Source organism: Drosophila miranda, assembly GCF_003369915.1.
Source record: "Drosophila miranda strain MSH22 chromosome Y unlocalized genomic scaffold, D.miranda_PacBio2.1 Contig_Y1_pilon, whole genome shotgun sequence".
In the NCBI taxonomy this organism is placed as follows: Eukaryota; Metazoa; Arthropoda; class Insecta; order Diptera; family Drosophilidae; genus Drosophila; species Drosophila miranda.
Window position 1 is genome coordinate 10,557,507 of NW_022881603.1, and position 22,030 is coordinate 10,579,536.

The following is a 22,030-nucleotide window of genomic DNA, read 5'->3' on the forward strand; positions in this document are numbered from 1 at the left end:
GTGGAACCCAGACCAGGAGAACGGCTGAAGCATGTGGATTGTTTCAGCTCACAACGCAGGACACTTTGCCGCTCAAAAAACAATGCATACCGTACAGCAGAGCTATTGGATTCCACATCTGGAAGGAAAAGTAATGCAGATCATAGGAAACTGTATGAAATGTATAATCTACAACAAAAAGCTTGGCAAAAAAGAGGGATTTCTGCATCAAATTGACAAAGGATCACAGCCGCTGTATACTATACACGTGGATCACCTTGGGCCTATGGATGCTACTTCAAAGCAGTACAAGTACATCTTCGCAGTGGTTGATAGCTTCAGTAAGATCGTATGGATGTATCCCACAAAAACAAGAGGAGCAGACGAAGTTCTCAAGAAGTTAAGGGAGTGGTCTGATGTATTTGGTAATCCGGCACGCATAGTAAGCGATCGTGGAGCAGCATTTACATCTTCAAGCTTTGAGGAGTTTGTCAAGGAAAAGAACATCGAACACATATGGAGCACCACAGGGGTACCAAGAGGAAACGGACAAATTGAACGCGTAAACCGATCTATTCTGAGCATCATTTCCAAATTGTCGTCGGAGGAACCTGGAAGATGGTATAAGTTCGTACCGCGAGTTCAGAGGGCTATTAACAGCACTGTTCATGTGTCTACAAAGCGTTGTCCATTTGAGCTGATGATCGGGGTAAAAATGCGTTGTGGACCGGATAGCGACATACTTCAGCTAATAGAAAAAGAGATGGTTGATAATTTTGAAGACGAGAGGCAAAAGATGCGACAAGAGGCAAAAGAAAATATTCAGCAGGCCCAGGACAGATACAAGGAACAATTCGATAAAAAGCGGAAATGCGAATACGGATACAAGGTCGGAGATCTCGTAGCCATACGTAGAACACAATTTGTAACCGGAAGAAAGATGGCCAGCGAATTCTTAGGACCATACGAAATAACCAACGTGAAACGAGGCGGATGCTATAATGTTCGGAAGGCAGCAGACGTCGAAGGACCAAGCAATACGACCACAAGCAATGATAACATGAAACTATGGAGCTTTTCTGTAGAAAACGAGGACGCATGGTCATCAGGGACTGATGACTAATCAGGATGACCGAGTGTAAGAAGGAGTGGGCCAGCTGGCCTATTGAGGGGGCAGCGGAGATAAGCAACAGCAGTAATAACAGCAGCAGAGGAACAGCTGATTAGCAGCAACAGCAGTAGTAACAGCAGCAGCAACATCAGTAGTAACAGCAGAAGATCAACAGCGGACAGAGAAGAAGAGGAACCGAGCGAAGCAGTGAAAAGGAGAGAACAGCAGCATACGGACGCGACTCAAGCAGCAGCAGAAAATCAGCAGAAATAAGCGGTAACATTAAGAACTTTTGTAAGCACACATACCAGGCCACCGCGATAATAATACGAATAAACAATACTCTAAATAATATCTTACATATATAAAAATATCATGATGAAAGATCTTATTAGACTAGGGTCAACTAATTATAAAGAGTATATTTAGGAATAATGGTAATTACGTTACACAAATAGAAATATATTCGAATGGTTTTCAGTTTAAATGCAAAAACAAGGGACGGATGGGTGCATCTTTAAAGTGCACAGCAATTGCTTGTGGGGTAATCCCAATTATAAATTCGGTTGTCGATAGATTCGGAATTGCAGAAAGTTACATTGCTTGCGAAAGAGCAGAACAAAACAAACACGTGAACAATTGGATTGGACAGCGTTACAGTACGGCTGGGAAGTTTACGGTCGAGGCATGGAATCTTTAATGGTGCTTCGACTTGCGTAAAATTTTGAACTCACATATAGCAGACAGTCACAGGTTATCACTCACATTACGATCAAATCCAACGATGAAAGCGCTTCCATGTGGTCGATGAGGGTGGCTGAAAACTTGTAAATATCAGTGTGTCAGAGTAGATAGGCGATACGCGCGAGTATTAGTTTTAGTGCGTTTCCTTCTAGCTGCACATTTCTTTATAATAAGCCAAACAAACCGAATCACACGAAGTTAACTTTTAATGTTAATCCTAGGGTCAGTACAATAGTGGGGTTCCAAAGTATTATTCTAATATGAAGAATTGCACGGGCATAGCCATCATGATCGAGACACCGAATGACTTCATCAGCAACGCAAACAGTATTTCGGCACCGGTAAATGTCTTCTCCTTTAGCGTTACTGTTCGTATGCGGGCGGCGTAAGCGACGTAGCAAGGACGAAAGTCACTGAAGAGGGAATAGTCAATTTCACACATATGTACATACGTATGTCACTGCACGCGTAGATATAAGCCAATCGACCGTTTTTCACTGGTGTAGGCCGAGCACGGCTTGTATGTGTGTGGACCCACGCCGGTACACGCTGCGGTAAATACAGTGATGCTCACATGTATGCAGACGCCACGCCGAAAGAAGATTTGGGGGCGAAGACGGCTAACACATACTGTAGTCGATCGGGACGCTGGGTATTTATATGTGTGGTACGGTGACGAGACGGTAGTGGGTACGGCTTACGGCACTACGACCGGCGTTTCGTACGGTATTACGTACGGCCAAACCTATGGTTAGGTTTTTAAGAAAAAAAACGAACTTTAATTTTCTGTTGGCCGGCAGTTGGGGTACTATTTTCACTCACCCGATGGGTTCGGCCTTCGCTTAATAAACGTAGGAATGGTCGGCTGATCTTTTGACTAGATCTTAGCCACGATAGACACGCGGTAATTACGGTCGAGGTTAGAATTTTTCCTTTCACTGCACTACTTGAGTATTTTCCTCAGACGTCCGTCTGGGATCGCGAGTAAATTTGGAAAGAACATGCCCCAGCCACTCTCCTTCCGCTTGAGCCCTTGGTTCTCTCATTCCCCTTTTCTCACCACACCTTGACAGTAGCCGCTGTTAGCTTATGTCATTTTTTCTTGCGCGTAACTGCCCAAAAGGTGCAAGGTGCATGTCTAAGGGAAGGGGAAACCGTGGGACGGTTATCCGATATTTTTGGTTGGACAGGCGCCACTACAATTGGATAGTTTTTAATCCTTGCTTTTATTGTATTTATTGTAAAAAAAGGTTTAAACGAAAAAGTTAAACAAAAAAAGAGTCACTATATAGCGTGTAAGCCGTAGTATAGGCCTTTGTATACCCTATTTTGCTAATTTTATATGAAAGTATAAATATTGATATGAAGATAAAACTTAACTAATAAAGATCTTTTCTCAAATGGACATTTTTTAGACCTATTCATGTATATGATGAGTGATGAGTATATGATCTCGATCCTGATACCATGAATAGACATCACTATAATGATACCCATTTCCCCCAAGCAGCACGTGTTCATTGACGATTTCAATGTTCTCTGAGCTTTATTTCCAAGCGTGTACATAATGTCTGATTAAAATACATTCCGAATCAGCATCAACGACGGCAAATACACACTGCTTTGTTGTTACAGTAGCCACCCTTGAAGCCCTTCGCAAGACAGTGGCCGGCACAGGCCGTGTGCTTTACGTTCCATTTCGAAAGCAGATCGCAGGTGGCCCGTTTCTGGCGACTGTGCTCGGGGACATCGACATCCTGGACGGGTTGCTCCATCAGTTGGACCAGGGGCTTGGCCACATCTTTCTCGATGTGCTGTGCCTGCACCAGACACATCACAGCCAACGAAAGAGCAAGGAAAACGATGAACTTCATTATGGAATCTGATCTGATACTGTTCTGTCCTATCGTGTCATCTGTTGCTTTTTATAGCAAACTTCGCTGCGTATTGTCTGAGCGATTCGTCTAGGGACTACCATTGGGTTTCTTACTCCCCCATTGTCATTTCTTTATGCACGGATACGTCTCGGGGGATTTCATTTTATTGAGAGTACATACATACATCCACAATGTGCTGGAAAACCCGAAGTCTCGGTACATTTATAAATTGTATTGCCAATATTGGCAATCTTTAAAGATAACAGGGAAGACAGCTTATTCGTCATGCGTCTTTGAAGAACCTTTTTTAACAAATAATCATTGCTATATACTACATGGCTACACGGACTAACGGCTACAATTCGCATTAGCTTTTTATCCTCTTGAATCTTTTGGCTAAACGGTGTAGCAAACTCTAAAAATATTGCATACTCATTGCAAATCTTGTTTATAGTACTGATCATATGCTGATGCTGGTGGAAATTATAATTGCTTCAATTTCGAACTGTTTCAGCGCTTAACCATCCAAAGGATTGCAGATACATAGATGCAGATACAGATTCATATACAGATACGCAGTCACAAGACAATAAATAAATTCGACCGAAAAACTTCTTCATAAAGAAAGACAAATAAACAAACAAGAATCACAAAATGATTAGTTGGGTACACATGAGTCGGGCGTGTTGTGTCTGTGTGTGTGTTGAGTGTGAGCATCTGTATCTACCCTGTATAACCAAAGGGGTCAATTGACCCCTCTCGAACTAGTTCTGCGCTGTTTACCGCGCAACTAGCTACGCAACTAGTTACGCGGGAAGCGAACGCGGACCAGGTCTTCGTCGACTACAATGTACTAGTTCTGCAACTAGTTACGCGGGAAGCGAACGCGGACCAGGTCTTCGTCGACTACAATGTACTAGTTCTGCAACTAATTTCGCGGGAAGCGAACGCGGACCAGGTCTTCGTCGACTACAATGTACTAGTTCTGCAACTAGTTACGCGGGAAGCGAACGCGGACCAGTCGAAAAAGAACCGAAAAACGAAGCCGCCTTCGTTTTGTTTTCGAAGTCGGCAAATAACCGCAGTTCCGTGGAGATACAGTGCCCACTCAGCTAGTTTTTACCGAGCCACGCCATGCAATAAGCATCGAAATGGTAAGTTAATCGTGATATTTTACTGTAGTTGCGCTCGTGGAATGAAAGAGACAAGAATTTACACAAACAAAATGCATTTGTTTTCCTCGTTTGCTTTATGCGTTGATTTTGTTCACTTCTGTACAAGATCTAATCGCTGGAAGAGTCTTTTGTGTGAACATTTGTTAAAAAAGTGAGAAAAGAAATTAATAAATTAACAAAATAAATCAAATTAATATAAACAGGTACGTGCAAATATATATTTTAATATTTAAAATAAAATGATGAGCAATAGGCATTTGCGTAGACTCCGTAAGAGTGAAAGGGAAGCTAACCTTGCAAAGTTAGCGTTGTGCAGGGAAGAAAAAGAGGCAGAAAAAGTGGCAGAAAACGTGACAGGAAAAGTGGTAGGAAAAGTGGAAGAAAACGTGGAAGAAAAAGAAATTCTGATAGAAGAGGAGGAATTTATCTATGAGAATCCCAAAACTCAGCCAAATGAATAGTCATTAAATGACAAACTTAGGCAGTGGTTTATGAAGCATAGGCCAACGCGTGAATGTACACTTGATTTAGTAAGTATTTTGAAAGGGGAAAATATAGATGTTTGTCCGTTTTATAAATCAAAACGCCAGCACAGAGGTGATATTCAGTTAGTTGGTGGCGGATCTTATCTTCACATAGGCCTAGCCTAGCAGCTGGAACGACATTTTCAGAATATACAATAAAATGGAAGAACTCAATATTGATATAAATGTTGACGGACTTCCATTATTTAGAAGTTCAAGGGCACAGCTATGGCCAATATTAGTTAGAGTTAACAATTATCCAAATGTTCCAGTATTTCCAGTCGGTATATTTTTAGGGAAAAGTAAGCCCCATAGCTGTGAAGAGTTTTTAGCAAAATTTTGTCTAGAATTTAAAGCGTTAAGGAATGGCAGGCTCACCATTTGTGGCAGAGATATAAATATAGTTATTAGGGCAGTAGTTTGCGATGCTCCAGAAAGAGCGTTTATTAGCGGCACGCCAGGACACACATCCTAAGATAGTGGGTAGTAAGTGTTATTTTAATAATTTTTTTTTGTCAGTAAAGGAACCAGATAATTTTTTTTTTTATTAACGGAAATATTCCAATTATGGTGAAAGGGTTTACTGAAGAAGAGGGAGGGGCAATTATAGGGCAAAGGCTTTCAAATATTAGGAGCTCCTATGAGGAACCTATAACATCAATCAATTAAAAGATTAATAGAAAAATATTTTTATAATCAAATTAATTAACAACATTGTTTTTAGATCAATTGAAAGCAGTGGTCCAAATTTTAGCGGATCAAACTGTTTTAATAAAGCAGCTGGTAAGGGGGAATTGAATCCCATTCGGGGACAGTTCCCAATAAAACGTGAGGAAGAGCTTATAGAACTGGAAGAAAAAATAAAATTAAATAGGGACATTTATGTAAGTAAATCTAAACTCTAAATTTTATGACCTTTTTCTCTGTCTTATCTTTATATTTTAATGTTTCACTTACAGATAACAGCAATGAAATCAATTCTCCCGCCAGCTGGCGTTTTGAGCGGCTTGAACTTTTTTTTGAGTGAGGGCATTGTTCTGCCATTAAATGTCGATGGGGTCCAAGGGAAGAAGGCCCTTAGGACCCACAAAGAATTTTTTGCAGCTTTGCTAGGTAAAATACCATTTACACTTCTAGAGATTTAAAAATTTTTCATATAAATTAAAATAAATATTAATTACAGAATGTATTTCGCCTGGCGATGAGCCCCCCGAAAACACTGTGCGGAAGGCAATGCAAAGGATGAAGAAAAGGGTTTTTAAGAAGAGGTGTCTTGCCAAAAACCAGGAGTAGGCTAAGCATCATATAATTAAAAATTATTCGTTATATTGAAAGACATTGTGTTTTTATTTTTGTATTATTCCAGACTGCCAGATTGACTACTACCAGTAGTCAGTTCGGAACCAGTTACTGGTAACTAGGTCAGAGCTAGCTACGGGTAATCGAGCGGGAACCAGGGGTGGTTCCGCCCTAGGACATGCATGTGTTAAATTCTCCGCTGAAATACATTGCGGGTAATCGATCTGGAACCAGGGAGGTGAGAATGGTAGCTAGTGCGGCACCAGTGCGGAACTAGTTGCCTGGTACTAGAGGGTATATCTATATCTGCATCTGGTTCTGGACTGAACCGAGCTGAACCGACAATCACACGGGCTGTAGCAGTAGCAGGGCTGTAGAGTCTGACACTGCTCTGCCTCTGGCTCTCGCCCTCAAGTGCCCCTTGTCGCTGCCTGTTTACCTTTGTTATCGACCATGTTGTATTGAATTTGGCGTCATACTGTCTGGCAGTCTTCTCTCTCCACTGTACTCCAAAACCTCCTCTCCTACTCCTCCTCCGACTCCTACTCCAGGGCATGTTCGATCGTAAAAGAAGACCACAAAACTGAGTGTGGAACCAGAGGGGGGCAGCCGAAAACAATGCCTGAGAGGAGAGGGTCGGCTATCTCTGCCGTCAGACTGTCTGGCAGGTTTCACACCGAAACGGTGATCGGCAGACCGGGGGACCTGCCTCCTTCGATAGCAGCAGCAGCAGCACCACCACCACCAGCTCTATAAATCACAGACGTGAGACGGACGGCAGGAGCAGAGCTCAACGAGTATATAGCTCACGTTTTCCTTTTCTCCTGTCCTTCGGACCATCTCTACCTTTCCGACTCCTCCCCCAGCTCTACCTCTGCGGGCACAGCAGCTGGTGCTGTGATCCCGCCAACTGTTGCTTTGGTTTTTGTTTTTTGTTTAAGATGTTTGGTGAGGCAACCTCTTGAGATGTACAAAGGAACATACATTTCACACTCGCACACACATTGCGGCATGCCTCCTCACCACTCTGCTTGTACGAGAGTTTGTGTGTGTGTGCCTTTATGCTGCTGCACTCTGCTGTCCAGTCTCGGGCGCGGGGCTGTGTCAGGAGAGGAAACACACTAAAAGGCAAAAGCAAAGTAAAAGATAAGATATGGCGGAGACAGAGACACGCCAGACATTGTGGCGACATTGTCGATTTTCAATACGGCGGCGGCGGCGGCGCTGCACGCCACCAGACCGATCCTCTCTCTCACACATACATGCATACACATGTACATTCATACATATGCAGCAGCGGTACGGCAGGTCTCTCTCTCTCTCTCTTGCTCTCTTTGTGGCTAGTTTAGGCCTCAGCAGTATCGTATCGGCCGGCCCGCCTATATTCTGCTTCGGCGACTGCGTCGGCAACGGTGGCTACTCTACTCCTCAACAGCTTGGTGGGTTGGATGCCAGTCGCAGTCGACAGAAAACTTTGCGACCGTTTGGTTGGTTGGTTTTGGTTCTTCAGTTCGTTTTTTGATTATTTTCGGACGGTTTTTGAAATTTCACGAAACAACGGAAAAATCATACATATAAAGAAGAAATCCATTATATAAACAAGATCTACAAAACCTTAATGCACGTACACACATGCACACGTGCAATACATATGTACATATATGTTCACATATGTAGGTGTAGAAACAGTTACTATAAATAGCCAACGGAAATCGATAAATAAATAAAGCGCTAAAGTAAAAGTTCTATCTCCTCCTCCGCACCATACACAATACACCCACACACCCACAACAAGAAAAGAAATTCTAATTGCGACTTTGCAAAAAAAAGTTTGACGGTGAAATAAATGCATATTTGAATATTTGAGTATAATGCCGATCTTCAGTCATTTTTGGCTCTAACTGTGAACACGAACACACAAACACTTTGCCGCAAAAAAAAGAGCTAAAACAATTAAAATTTCTTGCACTGAGATGTTTGCGCGATGTTTATTCCTGACCTTGTTCGTGGCGGTCATGGCGGCGGCCGGCAAGAGTGACGATCAGTCCAAGGAGCGGCGACTGGAGCAGACAGTAAGTGTTTAATAAAAAGATAAAACATAACATACCTATCGTAGTATAGTACTGACTAGTATCGATATCCTGACTAATGGTTGAGTGGATCGATCATTGCCAAAAGCTTTGCTTTAAGTCCTGCCTGCACTTCCATTCCGCTAAGACATACAAATGATCAGCACTTCGTAATCCCAAGAAAACACTTGAATATTCCAGGTATTAAAAGTGCCTCTTCGGCTGGGCTTGTCCAAAAGGCAGACAAAGAAGAAGCTGCCACCGATGCTGCTGCTGCTTCCATCTTCAACTACAGCTTGTGACTTCTACCACTTCTACCTAACCTGCTGCCGCCGCGCTGTCTGCCAACTTCGTCTTGGCCGGGAGTTTGCCGGACCAGGTCCGACCCGCCCCGCCCCGCACCACCACCTCTTCTGTGTCTCTCCATCATTTTTGTTTTTGTTTCATCTGCCCGACGTACGAACGAGTTTCGTTTCGTGTGGCTCGTTCAGCGAAAAGCCAGAGGAGAACAAAAGAGAACAGAAAACGGTCAGAAGCGTTTTCGAATTGGAGTTGCTGTTGGTGTTGGCCAGACCCAGGCCCAGACCCAGGCAGAGCAGAGGTTTCTTTTTTGCCAATGCCACTAAGCTGCCTGATGATGACAAAGTGTGAAGAAGTATTTAAAGTGTTATTCTTGCCGTTGGGATCCCTTTTCACATCGCTCCTCATACGAGCACTCGGTGCTCTTCGTCTCCTTCTCCCGCTCGGCGAGCTTGAGAATTGTCAGTCAATAATTTTGTCGTTATCTCGGTAACAATCCTTGAGCTGTCTCCATTTATAATTTGTGGCCCTGTGCGAGAGACAGGGTGCCCCGGCCGTGGCATCAACAGCAGCCCAAGCGCAGCCCAGTGGCATAGGACACAGTGACTTGGATTCCCAATCCAGGCACGTTTTTGGGATAACGCCCTATTTATAACGAGCGGGAACGTTGTAAGTTGCTGCGGACACCGCAACTCTACATTTATACCCGATACTTAGTCAGTATGGCTCTCCTCCGGCAGACGCCGCTAATATTAAACGACACGACAAAGAGTGCGTGCGAGAGAGACAGAAAATCAGTCTGAGCGTGACGTCGGGCGCTGCGTAGCCACTGCAAATTGATTTCTTGCTTTTGGCTACAAAAATGATCCGATCTGATCCAGATTCAGCAATCTGATAGATATGGTCATTATCTATGATTCTGCGTTTTTAGTTTTCTCGAATCTGCAATATTGTGGATGCAACAGATTTTCGTCCTTTGTGTGGGCGGAAGGGGGTGGGGAGAAATTTTGAGATATACGTTTTATAGTGACATCTTAGAGAATTAGACATTCTCATGTCATTGGCGCCGATTTCGACTGTGATCGATGGCATTCCGTGTCAAGTACGCCTCCCCAAGCCGCCCCTCCCAACCAACCAAGCCCGACAGATGCCACACACACACACACTACTAACGAGGGGGAACGTTGTGAGTTGATTTGTTCCTATTGGCTATGAAAATGATCTGATCTGATCCAGATTCAGCAATCTGATAGATATGGTCATTATCTATGATTCTACGTTTTTAGTTTTCTCGTATCTTAAAAATTGTGGATGCCACAGATTTTCGTTCTTTGGAGGGGCGGAAGGGGGTGCGGCGAAATTTGGAGATATATGTTTTATAGTGAGATCTAACAGGAGTGCGGATACCAAATTAAGTTACTCTAGCCTTAATAGTCTCTGAGATTTGTGGATGCCTCAGATTTTCGTCCTTTGCGGGGGCGGAAGGGGGTGTGGCGAAATTTTGACACAAAATGGTCAAGGTCCGATATCACAGGAGTGTGGATACCAAATTTGGTTGCTCTGGCTCTTATAGGTTCTGAGATCCTTGAACTCATATTTTGCAATTGGCAAAACCGACCATGAAACCAGTGTGTTAGAGAGAGACAGAGCGAGAAAGAATGAAATTGTTTTATTGATTCTGGCTATGATAATTATACGATCTGGTTCAGATTTTACACTCTAGAACATATAGTCATCCTCTACGATTCTGCGTTTTCAGTTTTCTCGTATCTTTAAATATATTGGATCTGCTGATTGCAGCAATACGATGGCATACGAGTATTCTGGCCCGCTCCCCATTCGTCCGATATCTGTCTGCACCTCTGTACAAATGTATGTACATATGTATCTGGGAGTCGAAAATCACCTGCGCACTCCGATTACCGGCGAGCGCGTGCTGAAAGCACACAATTTGGATTCTAAATGTTTACAGACATTCTATTATTTTTGGTGCATATACTATGCACAGAAATATGTTCTACATATGTACATACATGTATGTATTTGGGCAACAAGATAACACTGGGGCAGGTATTACGAGTATGTTTATTTCTCATAAAGGCTTATGGCTTCTGGTATTTAACAACATCAAATTTACCTTTGGGGTTTCAAAATCGGTCTTATGAGTGATCCCAAAAACATTGTTGGTTGATCTACAGTTCTATCATTTACAGAAGTCAATACTGATATTTGTTTAGAAAAGATGAATTGAAACCCATTGTATACCTTTTTAATTGGATTGTGTTGACATTTTCAAATATACCCAGACCCAAGTCATGTTTAAGTAAAGAAATGTTTGAACAAAATGTATCTAGAAGTATTCTCCCGCCGCGTGATAGGCCAGCGAACATTATTTTTCGGGGTATGCGGCATAGGCGCTGGTTGAACCATCCTTAGTATATGAGTATTCGGTGCGAGCCACTTATTCGGGCTCGAAGTTTGTCGGACTCCACTGATCAGCAGGCACAGCATAAAATGCGCCTCGTCCATACACCTGCAAGGTCATGCAGTGTTCGCGGTTATCCTGCGATGTGATCTGCAAATATTAAAATGATATTGACGGCTTGGAGGCCTATCTCGGAGTTCCAAATTACCGTTTTGGCCCATCGAGCGATGGGTGTGCCGGCTGCGTATCTCCACTCAGACAGTCAGACTCCGCAAATGGACATTGCTAGGGTGGAAGATGGCATCGACAAAAGACTGCAAGAAGCTGTGGTCAACATCAAGTCGGTTACGGGGGTCAATTCTTACTCAATGCAGCAGATTCGATTGCGCAGGCTTCATGGGTCAGGTGGTTAAATGCAGAGGATTATTCTGCTCCGGCCGGGTGTGGGCCTGTGCTCAGCCTGTAGGATCTAGGCGGATGCTAGCAAGCAGATCTGCTGATGCTAAAAGGCTAAAAGGTTCTTTCTTTCACTATCATAGTCAGTGCCACAAAAAGAAAACGAAACAATAGCAGGAGTATGACGATGGTATACTCCTAATCTCCTATACTTTTAATCACCATTCTGATTATAGCTTTGTCTAAGGAAAATCCATTAATTCGTTATAATATAGAAAAGATATTAAAAAAAAAAACATCAACAATTTGTAAGCTTATTTTTGTACAAAGTGTTATTCCATGGAGGGTTATCAGGAGGATATCAGCAGAATCAAGATTTATGCGGTGCTTGAATGCCGCCAGAAATCGCAACTTTTCTGGGCTGGTTAGTAATTGACCTTTGATTAGAAAATGTGAATCGAAACCGCTGTTCGTATTGTATTGTAAAATGAGTAGATCCACTTTCGCTTTCGGCATTTGCAAGGCCGTCAATTAGTATCGTATCCTAATATCTTATCCAAAACATATTTCAGCTTTTGGACAATAACAGCAAAATCTAATTAATGTCCAAATGGACGTGGGCTGGCCGAACAAATTGGCGACAAAAGGCGCTGCAGTGGCAGTATTAAGTGCTACGCAATTGTGTTGAGGTCCCCCGTCCCCCCACATTTATTATACCCGATACTCAAAATGAGTATTGGGGTATATTAGATTTGTGGTAAAAGTGGATGTGTGTAACGTCCAGAAGGAATCGTTTCCGACCCCATAAAGTATATATATTCTTGATCAGCATCAATAGCCGAGTCGATTGAGCCATGTCTGTCTGTCCGTCCGTCCGTCTGTCCGTCTGTCCGTCCGTCCGTCTGTCCGTCCCCTTCAGCGCCTAGTGCTCAAAGACTATAAGAGCTAGAGCAACGATGTTTTGGATCCAGACTTCTGTGATATGTCACTACTACAAAAATATTTCAAAACTTCGCCCCGCCCACTTCCGCCCCCACAAAGGACGAAAATCTGTGGCATCCACATTTTTAAAGATACGATAAAACCAAAAACGTAGAGGATGACTATATGTTCTAGAGTGTAAAATCTCAACCAGATCGTATAATTATTATAGCCAGAATCAAGAAAACAATTTCATTCTTTCTCGCTCTGTCTCTCTCTAACACACAGGTTTCATGGTCTGTTTTGCCAATTGCAAAATATGAGTTCAAGGATCTCAGAACCTATAAGAGCCATATCAACCAAATTTGGTATCCACACTCCTGTGATATCGGACCTTGACCGTTTCGTGTCCAAATTTCGCCACACCCCCTTCCGCCCCCGCAAAGGACGAAAATCTGGGGCATCCTTAAATCTCAGAGACTATTAAGGCTAGAGTAACCAAATTTGGTATCCGCACTTCTGTTAGATCTCACTATAAAACGTATATCTCAGAATATCGCCCCACCCCCTTCTGTTGCATCCACAATATTGCACATTCGAGAAAACTAAAAACGCAAAATCATAGATAATGACCATATCTATCAGATTGCTAAATCTTGGTCAGATCGGATCATTTTTGTAGCCTAAAGCAAGAAATCAATTTGCTGTGGCTACGCAGCGCCCGACGTCACGCTCAGACTGATTTCTGTCTCTCTCGCACGCACTCTTTGTCGTGTCGTTTAATATTCGCGGCGTCTGCCGGAGGAGAGCCATACTGACTAAGTATCGGGTATAAATGTATAAAAGTTGCGGTCTCCGCAGCAACTCACAACGTTCCCCCTCGTTTTTTTATGATTTATATACCATATACATTTGTACATAAATATATGCTTACATACATACATATGTATGTAGATATGATTTTGTGGGCTAAACAAGAATTCGCGCATTCAGCAGCAGCCGTGCCGGCACGGCCCAGGCAGTTGGTCGACACGACACTCGACAACATCCAAGCGACAACGAAAGCGACAGGCCGCCATAATTTCGGTGCTGATTTTTGGTTTCGCATGGCTTTTTGCACATTGCTCTCGTATTTGCGATGCCATTCAAGTTATGGGCCTGACAACTTTGATTTTCATATTAGCCATGTCGCGTGTATACGCCCCTGCCGGGCCAGGCGTTCACTGTTCGCCATTCCGTATGCAAGTCAGAGTCGAGCGGCCAGACGCTCGGCGACTTGGCCATAAATGCGATAAATCATTTTACGCGTGTTTGATTCTATTTAAGCGTGTCTCCCCGAGCGGGGAGAGTGGCAGTGGTATTGGGAGGGAGCGGTAGACAAATGCTTCACATTCACAATTGACACCTCTTCCTTGGTGCTTCCAGCTGAAAATGTCTGCGTGCGCCGCCAAGCTGGGCGAGTGCGATGAGAGCGAGGGACCTGTCTGCGGCACCGATGGCCAGACCTATCACACCCGCTGTCACCTGCTCCGGGTGCAGTGCAGCGGCCATCCGGTGAGCCTCAAGTACCGTGGTTCGTGCAACGGTAAGCGATGAGCGGCGTGTCACATGTTCTGCTCCGATTCTAACGTTTGCTTTGCCCGATTGCAGGCTGCCTGGAGGCTGCCCAATACGCGCGTCGCCAGCAGGCACGCGATCCCAAGTATTTTGTGCCGCGCTGTCGCAAGGACGGAAACTATGCTGCCAGGCAGTGCTACGGAGAGGCTGGATGCTGGTGCAGTGACAGCATGGGCCGTCCAATTGAAGACACCTCCACCTCGTCGCGCCGCAGGAAGCCCAAGTGCCGGGTCTACAGGCGCAACCGTCGCCGCTTGCCCACGCGGCAGATCAGCTACGATGAAGACTCTGCCAGAGGCAGTGCTGAAGCAAGCAGCAGTAGGAGCGGAACAGCTGCTCATCGTCAATGTGGCAAGGCGGATCGCACTGCTTTCAACAGGAATCTGATCGAGGTGTTCCGCAGCGAGTACTTGCGCTTTGCCCCCAAAGAGACCCACTCGGACGCTGCCATCTTGGACTGGAAGTTTACCAGGCTGGATGCGGATGGCAACCAGTTGCTGGACAGGCAAGAAGTACGCGAGCTGAAGAAGCTCCTCAAGCGGGTGAGTAGCGGCTGTTTATGTGCCCTGTAGACGCCAGGTCAGCCTACAAATGTACACCCACTTTAAAACAAACCAAACCCAAACATATTGCTGCTTTGTATGCGAACAGGCGGTGAAGCCGCGACGCTGTGGATGTGCTTTTGGCAAGTACTGTGATGTCGTCAACAAAGACGACAACCTGTCCCGCATCGAGTGGAGTCTTTGCCTGTTCAAAGATTCGCATAATCGTAAGTAAAGCTATTAATTAATTTTCCTCTGTCTTTGCACTCGAAACTAACAAAAGATTTTGATACATATCGATTATTATCTTAAATAAAACCTTAACCCAGGGAGCGGAGGATAATTACTAACTTCCATCAACATAATAATCATATCTGGTATCTGTGTGTTGTCTTGTCTGTATCCAGGTAGTGGCGCAGTTGATGTCCCCAATGGCAGCTTAGCCACGGCTCCGCCACACGACATGCATCATATTCACACCACAAATTCGAATAGCAACAACCACGATCATACCAACACCAATATCATCGGCAGCAGCAGTCCGCACTCGTACTCGGAGGATCTGGGCGTTGGAAGCGAGGACAATGATGAGAACTACGACGATGGTGCGACCGGGTATGGCAATGGGAACGGCGAGGATGAGGACGAATCGGACGCCTCGAGCATGCACCATTCACGCACATCTCTGAACTATCCGTCACTAATTAGTACGTACATACATAAACGCCTCTGTTGTGTCTTGGGTGCTGAGCACTAACCAAAATTAGTAACATTCATATCCATTTGGCATGTATCCAAAGGGCAGAATAGAATGTATGTTAATGCCCATATCTTGACAGTGCTGAACTCAAAGACGCCGGAATCGACAAACACCGAGAATGAGGGCGAGTCCAACTGCTGGGTGGATCAGGCGGTGGCACTGGAGGAACAAGGCGTAGGTTCCACCACATCTCTCTCTTTAAAAGCGTAAATATTCAAATGGAAATCCTCTGATTTGTATTCCACAGCACGGTGGCAAGAGCAGGTTCTTTGTGCCCGAGTGCATGCCCGATGGACGCTATCAGCGAATCCAGTGCTACAGCTCCACCCCATACTGCTGGTGTGTGAACGAGGACACGGGCAAAAACATTCCGGGCACTTGGGTAAAGAACAAGCCGCCCCAGTGCGATGAGGACATCGTCGTGCGACCCATGAAGGGATGCACTGAGCCGCGCAAAACGCAGTTCCTCAAGGAGCTCAAGGCATACCTCAACACGCAGCTCTCTCTGCCCAGCAGTCCAACGAGGTAGGATTAGAGGCGGAACCCTGTTTTATCAATTCGTATTAATAGAATTTTGAACAGCACCAACTCGACCATGTGGAAAACGGAAGACGAACGGATTGCCACGCTGAGCTTTGTGTATCTGGATAAGAACAAAAACAAGTCGTGGGAGCGCAGAGAATGGAAAGTGTTCCGGGATCTGGTCACCAGTGCCAGGTGAGCACCATCTGATAATTCAATCATAATCACATTTGTGCTTTATTAACAATCCACGTAATCTCCCGCAGCAATTTACGGAGATGTGGCAAGAAGATGCCGCGCTACTGTGATGTGAATGGTGATAAGAAGATCTCGTTGGCCGAGTGGCTCAATTGCCTACAATCCTCCCCACGGGCGCAGAGTGCCACCACAGCTAAGCCGGCACAGTCAAGTGAGTAGAGAATCTGAGAGGCTTGAAGAATGACTGATAGTGATTCTTGTTTCCGTTCCTGATGAGACAGCCAATCCGAAACGCCAGGGATTAAATCCGCTGGAGAAATATCTTAAAGATTAGTTTGGGAGAATGGTTTTTGTTCTTTTTGCTGCTACTGCTACTCATTAGATGTCGTCGTGCCATGCCACACACCCACACATCAACACACACCCTACACCCTACACCCTACACCAACACACAGACACATTCCTAGCATATAGATTCTACGATTTACAAGTGTATGTTACTAATTCTTAATTAGTATTGTAAATATTGACATAAATGCTTAAGTTAAATGTAAGGTTTTTGGTAAATCAGGACATGGACTTGGATTTTATCCGGATCCGGGTTTTATTAGCGCAGCTTTTCCACGAGACGATCGCAGTTGACCAGGCGCAGGAGCAGCTTGGCGACATACGATAGCAGCAGTAGCACCAGCGTGGTCACCTCCATGATGACAAAATGCGATATGGAAAAGCCGATGTCCATCCAGGAGCCCTGATTGCGCACCAGGAACAGGAAGTTTAGACCCATTATGTCGCAAATGATCAGTAGGCAGATGAAGATTCTCTGCTCCTGCTCACGTGCACACTCGCAGTGGGTATAGACAATGGACAAGTTCAGCACCACCGGCAGGAGCAGCTTCAGCAGCACCAGGCCCATGATGATGAATGGCAAGAAGGTGCTAAGAAAGCAACGAGCAATGTTGGGATCAAACTAACTGATCGATGCAATGTTTCCGCTGCCAAAGAGCGAAAAGAATGTATAGAGTAGAATAGTAAATGCCAGGCGCAGAACCGATTTCTCTGAGCTCCGGGAGCTCTGGGCGGCAAGCGATAGGCTCAGTTCCATGGTGAGTAGCTGCACGAAGACGGATTCGTATGAGGTGCAAAGAAGGGCATAGAGTGAGCCCAAATTGAAGCAGATCTGGGCCAGACGCACCTCCAGTTTTGACTCACTGTTGAATAGAATGGATGCAAAGGCGTAGATCAGGAACGACCAACTGGCCAGGTGAAGTGCAATGGGAACCCCAATTTGGTTTGAATGAAGATGCACACAGATGACGGTGTTCAACAGGACCAGAGCGTTGCAGTATTTGGTGTGATTGGTAAACCGGAGGCGCCGCTCCTTGCACCACAAAGCATTCACGACTATGAGCACAATGCCAGCTAGAACTAGATACCAGTTCTGGTAACCCACTGACGGAGGCAGAAAGGGGGAAACAGGCAAGGATAATAACCAGCGCCAACCAGGTGTAGAACTCCCGGGAGTTAGGCACGAAGTTTCTCCAATTGTTATAAAATCCAAAGGCTACGAAACACAGCGAGATCAGACGTCGCTCAAAGAAGGTAAACACCATCAGCTCAGCGCATACAATAATCAACAACAGTTGCGACGCTGAAGTCATCCGGGCAGTTACTCCAGGCTGACTGCTGGGAACCGATGCTGACGTGGATCCACACGCTTTGGGCTTCAATGCCATCATCCATACAGGCATCGGGAGCAACAAATAGAATGCAACTGAGATCGGCGCTCGCTGCGACACGAGGAAGAATAGCAACAAGAACATGGAAACATCCAATGTTATTCTGCATACTTTTTCTTGCTTTTCAAGCATTATCTGGAGTTTCCCCGCCGTGTTCCTGGACAGCAATCGATACAGGTAGAATATCCAACCAATTAAGGTGGCCGTAGTGCTTACCAGTAAGTAATTGCGATAGTACCCGTGATAGTAGTCAATTCCCTTCAGAGTTAGCTCCATAACGACATTGCTCCTGGCCAAAGATTTCGCAAAGGCTCTTTCCGTGCGATGCTTAACTATCAGCTGCTTGTACGTATTTATATCTGCCGGCGACAGCTGATCGAAATTGTTCAGAAAGTCAGCGAAGAACCCTTGCCTGTGCTGCTCCAGCAGCTTTTCGTATTGAGCTAGCAACTGGAGAGCAATACTGTGAGCAGCCATGGCCTTGTACTCCTCACTCACAGCCATGTAGCCGGTCGGCAGTGTCCCTAAATTGTTCATTGGAGGAGGCAAGCCTACCAGCACGGACATCAGTGGTGTCAGTTGTGCCTGCTCCAGCTCGTGGAGCGGTAACTGGAGGCCCTCATCAACCACCCTTTGTCAGCTGATCCTTCTTTTCCCCGTGGAGCAGCATGATACCTGCCTGGTCTATAGCGTGCTTGTTGGGTGCAGAACCCTTGAAAAATTCTAAGTCGGAGCTAATTTTAGTGCAAAATGAAGCTGTGTTCTCGAAAACCTCAACTCTATCTATTATGCTGCCAAACTCCCGATATGCCTTAGCGTAGCCCGTGTTTAAATCCCTATTTGCTGACACTGTTTCACTTGCTGGGAGATTAAATGCAAACACCTTAACCAACTCTTTCGCCGCCAGGAATCTCATCCTGTAGTCCGGGGAAGTTCTCCTGCCATGTGATATATGATAGGAACGGGAGTGCAGATTATCAGACCCAGCGACTTTCTGAGGTGATGGTTGCAGTGGGATTTGACTTTGGCCAAGGCAGATTTGGACAGGTTGCAGAATGATGAGCACGCGTACTCTAGCCTACTTCTGACAAATGCCTTGTAAAATATAAGTCCTCTTTTGGGGCTGATACCATAGTGACACCCACTGAGTAATCTGAGAAATGCACAGTTTCTGTTCGATTCCGAGATGGCCAGATCAATGTGACCAGAGGCTGAGTTGTTTGCTGAGATAGTCCTGCCTAGGTATTTGATCTGCTCTACTTGTCTGATCTCAACTCCTTGATGCGAGATATTTAGCGCAGCTCTACGATTGTTGAAGTAAATCACTTTAGACTTCACCGGATTGAATGACAGGTTTAGCCTATTGCATTTTTCTTCGAACTTATCTATACTGTCTTCCAGCACACATTTCGCAATGGATACGTCTTTATGAAAACAAACTATGAAAAAGTAATCAGCATACTGAAACAGTAAGCAGTTTATGACTGTTAATATCATGTAGTTCGGCTGTGTAAAGGTTAAAAAGGGTTGGGCTGAGACAGCTACCCTGGCTAACACCTCTGTTCACCTCTACCTCGCTTTTGCCCTTTATGAGAATTCGTCTGTTAAGGAAGCTGGAGATCCAAGCCGTGAGGCTTGTATTGAACCGCATATCCCTCATCCTGTGCTCGAGTGTGTCCACTCTTACGCAGTCGAACGCTCTTTGTAAGTCTAGGCAAGCTGCGACAACCTGACAACCCCTCGCCTTCAGCGCCAGAACTTTGTTGATAAGGTCGTTGATGCAAAGAGCCGTGGACCTGTTTCTCCTGAAGGCATAGGACCTGACCGGCAGCAGGTCACAGTTTGCTATGTGCAACTTCAACTTTATCAACCCCTCTATGGATTTAAACAGCGTGTTAATCAAACAAATCGGCCTATGGTTTTGGAAGGAAGTAGGGTCTGCATTCTTCTTGGGGATGGGTACCACTTTTATCCTGCGCCAGACTTCAGGGATGACGCCACTCAGCCATACTTTATTTATAATTTCAAAAATGTCTTGTTTTTTCCCACTTGTTAGCTTTTGAAGCATCCTGAACGAGATGCCATCAGGGCCTCTAGCCGAATTGGGGTTCCTAGTTTTTAGGAAGGCCAGGAATTCTTCCAGTTCCAGGGGTTCCGGGTCGTCTGGTCCTAACAAAGGGGCAGGAATTTTCTTAGGGGGCCTACTGTTTGACGTGGATGGGGTTACTTTAACCATATTGAGAAAGTTTTTGTCATCTTCGTTCGTCCATTTGTTCCCTACATTTTTGATTTGACCGTATTTTTTGATGTTCTTCACCCTGCTCCACATAGAGGGCGATGAGGAGACCTCTTCTATAAACTTGGAAAAGTTGCGCTTTCTAAGATTTTTTACGTGATTTTGTAGATTTTTGTCAGCTTCTAAGGTTGCTCTGGCATCAGCCAATTTTTTGGTGAGGTAGAATTTTTGCCTGCAAGCGTTTCTCACGCGAAAAAGTTTTTCCGTTTCCTCGTTCCACCATTTCTTAGCAACATACTTGTTCTTGCTTGAGAATGTGACCGTGTTTTTTAAGGTCAGGGATTTCACTTTTTCATTGAGCTCCTCCAGATTTGAGAAATCACTTGCACCCAGAATCCGGGCTATTCTGTTGTGAAGGATCTTCTTGCCTTGGAGGGGGGCATTTAGGCCTTGCACTGATAATACAATTGGGAAGTGGTTGCTGTTCGTAATTTTTGTTTTGAGGACTTGCCAGTTAATAGTTCCATTTCTGTAGTTCGAAAAAGAAAGGTCAAGAACGGAGAATTGAGATGGGCTCCTGGAGAAGGTTGGCGAACCGTCGTTTAGGCAGATAAATCCGGCCTCCCGGGTGGAATTCTCAATGCTGCGACCCTTGCGATCACAGATCGGACTTCCCCAGATAGAAGACCTAGCGTTGAAGTCCCCGCCCACTATTGAGGGTATGTAAAGCGAAGCCGCGAATTCGAAAAACTTTTTTGTGCCCGATTTAAACTGTGAAACTGTTGTTGATGGCGGTGCATATATGCTAAAAATATTGAAATTGCTCTTGAGGTTTAATGTTTTTATTCCTAAAATTTCCAAGTCGTTCTCTATTTTTAAAATGCTGAATTGAATGTTTTTCCTGACGTAGATGCCAACCCCGCCGTAGCCGTCCTCTCTGGGCCTGCAGAAAAAGTTATAGTCTAAAATGTTGCAGTCCGCGTTGTTCAACACCCAAATCTCTGAGAGGATGGCAATATCTATTGCGTTCTTGTCTAGGAACATTGAGAGGAGCTGTTTGTTGTTGTTGTGTGTCAGACTTTGAATATTTAGCTGAAGAATCTTCATTGTTGGATGTTTTGAGAACCAACTGCCATCTCCACGGATAAAGATCTCACAAATTTCTCGCTCATTTGGACGTAGTCTGAGTTTATTGAGTTCTTCCACTCTGCCATGTTGGCTGCTGCCTTGGCCGCCTCTGCGTTCCGGGCGGCAACCCTATTGGATTTGGTCACTTCCGCGAAAGAGGTGACAGAATGAATTTCCCTGGCGGACTCTAAGCTGTTATTTAAGAATTCAGGGGAGCGGTTAGATTGCCAACTGGGTCTAGGAAATTCCCCTTGATCCCTTAGGTTGGGGGAAGTTCTATCAAAAAGGATCGGATATCTAGCCTTGACCTCAGCTCTAGTTAGGTTTTCCAGTGTCATGCACTTTTGAATGGCGTACGCTTTTTTCCTGGCCTCACACTGCGGGTGGGTGGCAGCATGTTCCCCCTTGCAGTTAGCACAGACCAGCCCTGAGCAGATAATATCTTTGCTGTGATCTTGTCCGCATTTG

At 44.9% G+C, this 22,030-nt stretch overlaps 2 protein-coding genes, 2 long non-coding RNA genes and 1 pseudogene across 7 annotated transcripts; 2 read left to right on the forward strand and 3 right to left on the reverse strand.

Annotated features, from left to right (window-relative positions):
* Positions 1–3,354: 3,354 nt before the first annotated feature.
* On the reverse strand, positions 3,355–3,731 carry LOC117190859 (defensin-like). The gene has a single exon (XM_033395891.1). It carries the CDS (start codon positions 3,706–3,708, stop codon positions 3,433–3,435), a length of 276 nt encoding a protein of 91 aa, XP_033251782.1. The 5' UTR covers positions 3,709–3,731; the 3' UTR covers positions 3,355–3,432.
* A 2,728-nt stretch (positions 3,732–6,459) lies between these two features.
* LOC117191041 lies at positions 6,460–6,744 on the forward strand. Its single transcript, XR_004473919.1, has 2 exons — positions 6,460–6,523; positions 6,594–6,744. It is a non-coding gene; the product is annotated as an uncharacterized LOC117191041 (long non-coding RNA).
* A 1,418-nt stretch (positions 6,745–8,162) lies between these two features.
* On the forward strand, positions 8,163–17,008 carry LOC117190464 (SPARC-related modular calcium-binding protein 2-like). Of its 4 annotated transcripts, none has more exons than XM_033395535.1 (10): positions 8,164–8,781; positions 14,246–14,405; positions 14,471–14,979; positions 15,089–15,206; positions 15,387–15,686; positions 15,780–15,913; positions 15,987–16,264; positions 16,322–16,456; positions 16,528–16,670; positions 16,732–17,008. In XM_033395535.1, the coding sequence occupies exons 1-10, from the start codon at positions 8,683–8,685 to the stop codon at positions 16,791–16,793; spliced, it is 1,938 nt and encodes a 645-aa protein (XP_033251426.1). In that variant the 5' UTR covers positions 8,164–8,682; the 3' UTR covers positions 16,794–17,008. The 4 variants fall into 4 exon arrangements, with proteins under 4 accessions (XP_033251430.1, XP_033251426.1, XP_033251428.1 ...); XM_033395537.1 differs by having other exon boundaries at positions 16,741–17,008; XM_033395538.1 differs by having other exon boundaries at positions 15,819–15,913.
* Positions 11,148–12,125, reverse strand: LOC117190466. Its single transcript, XR_004473694.1, has 3 exons — positions 11,869–12,125; positions 11,712–11,817; positions 11,148–11,653 (listed from the first exon to the last, which is right to left on the reverse strand). It is a non-coding gene; the product is annotated as an uncharacterized LOC117190466 (long non-coding RNA).
* Positions 16,931–18,834, reverse strand: LOC117190432 (annotated as a pseudogene).
* Between the last annotated feature and the right edge of the window lie 3,196 nt (positions 18,835–22,030).

Bases quoted from the DNA above. Each gene is read 5' to 3' on its own strand.
- LOC117190859 (XM_033395891.1), bottom strand. From the start codon at position 3,708: ATGAAGTTCATCGTTTTCCTTGCTCTTTCGTTGGCTGTGATGTGTCTG.
- LOC117190464 (XM_033395535.1), top strand. From the start codon at position 8,683: ATGTTTGCGCGATGTTTATTCCTGACCTTGTTCGTGGCGGTCATGGCG. The intron at 8,782-14,245 runs GTAAGTGTTTAA...TGGTGCTTCCAG, and splicing joins AGCGGCGACTGGAGCAGACA to CTGAAAATGTCTGCGTGCGC. The intron at 14,406-14,470 runs GTAAGCGATGAG...GCCCGATTGCAG, and splicing joins GTACCGTGGTTCGTGCAACG to GCTGCCTGGAGGCTGCCCAA.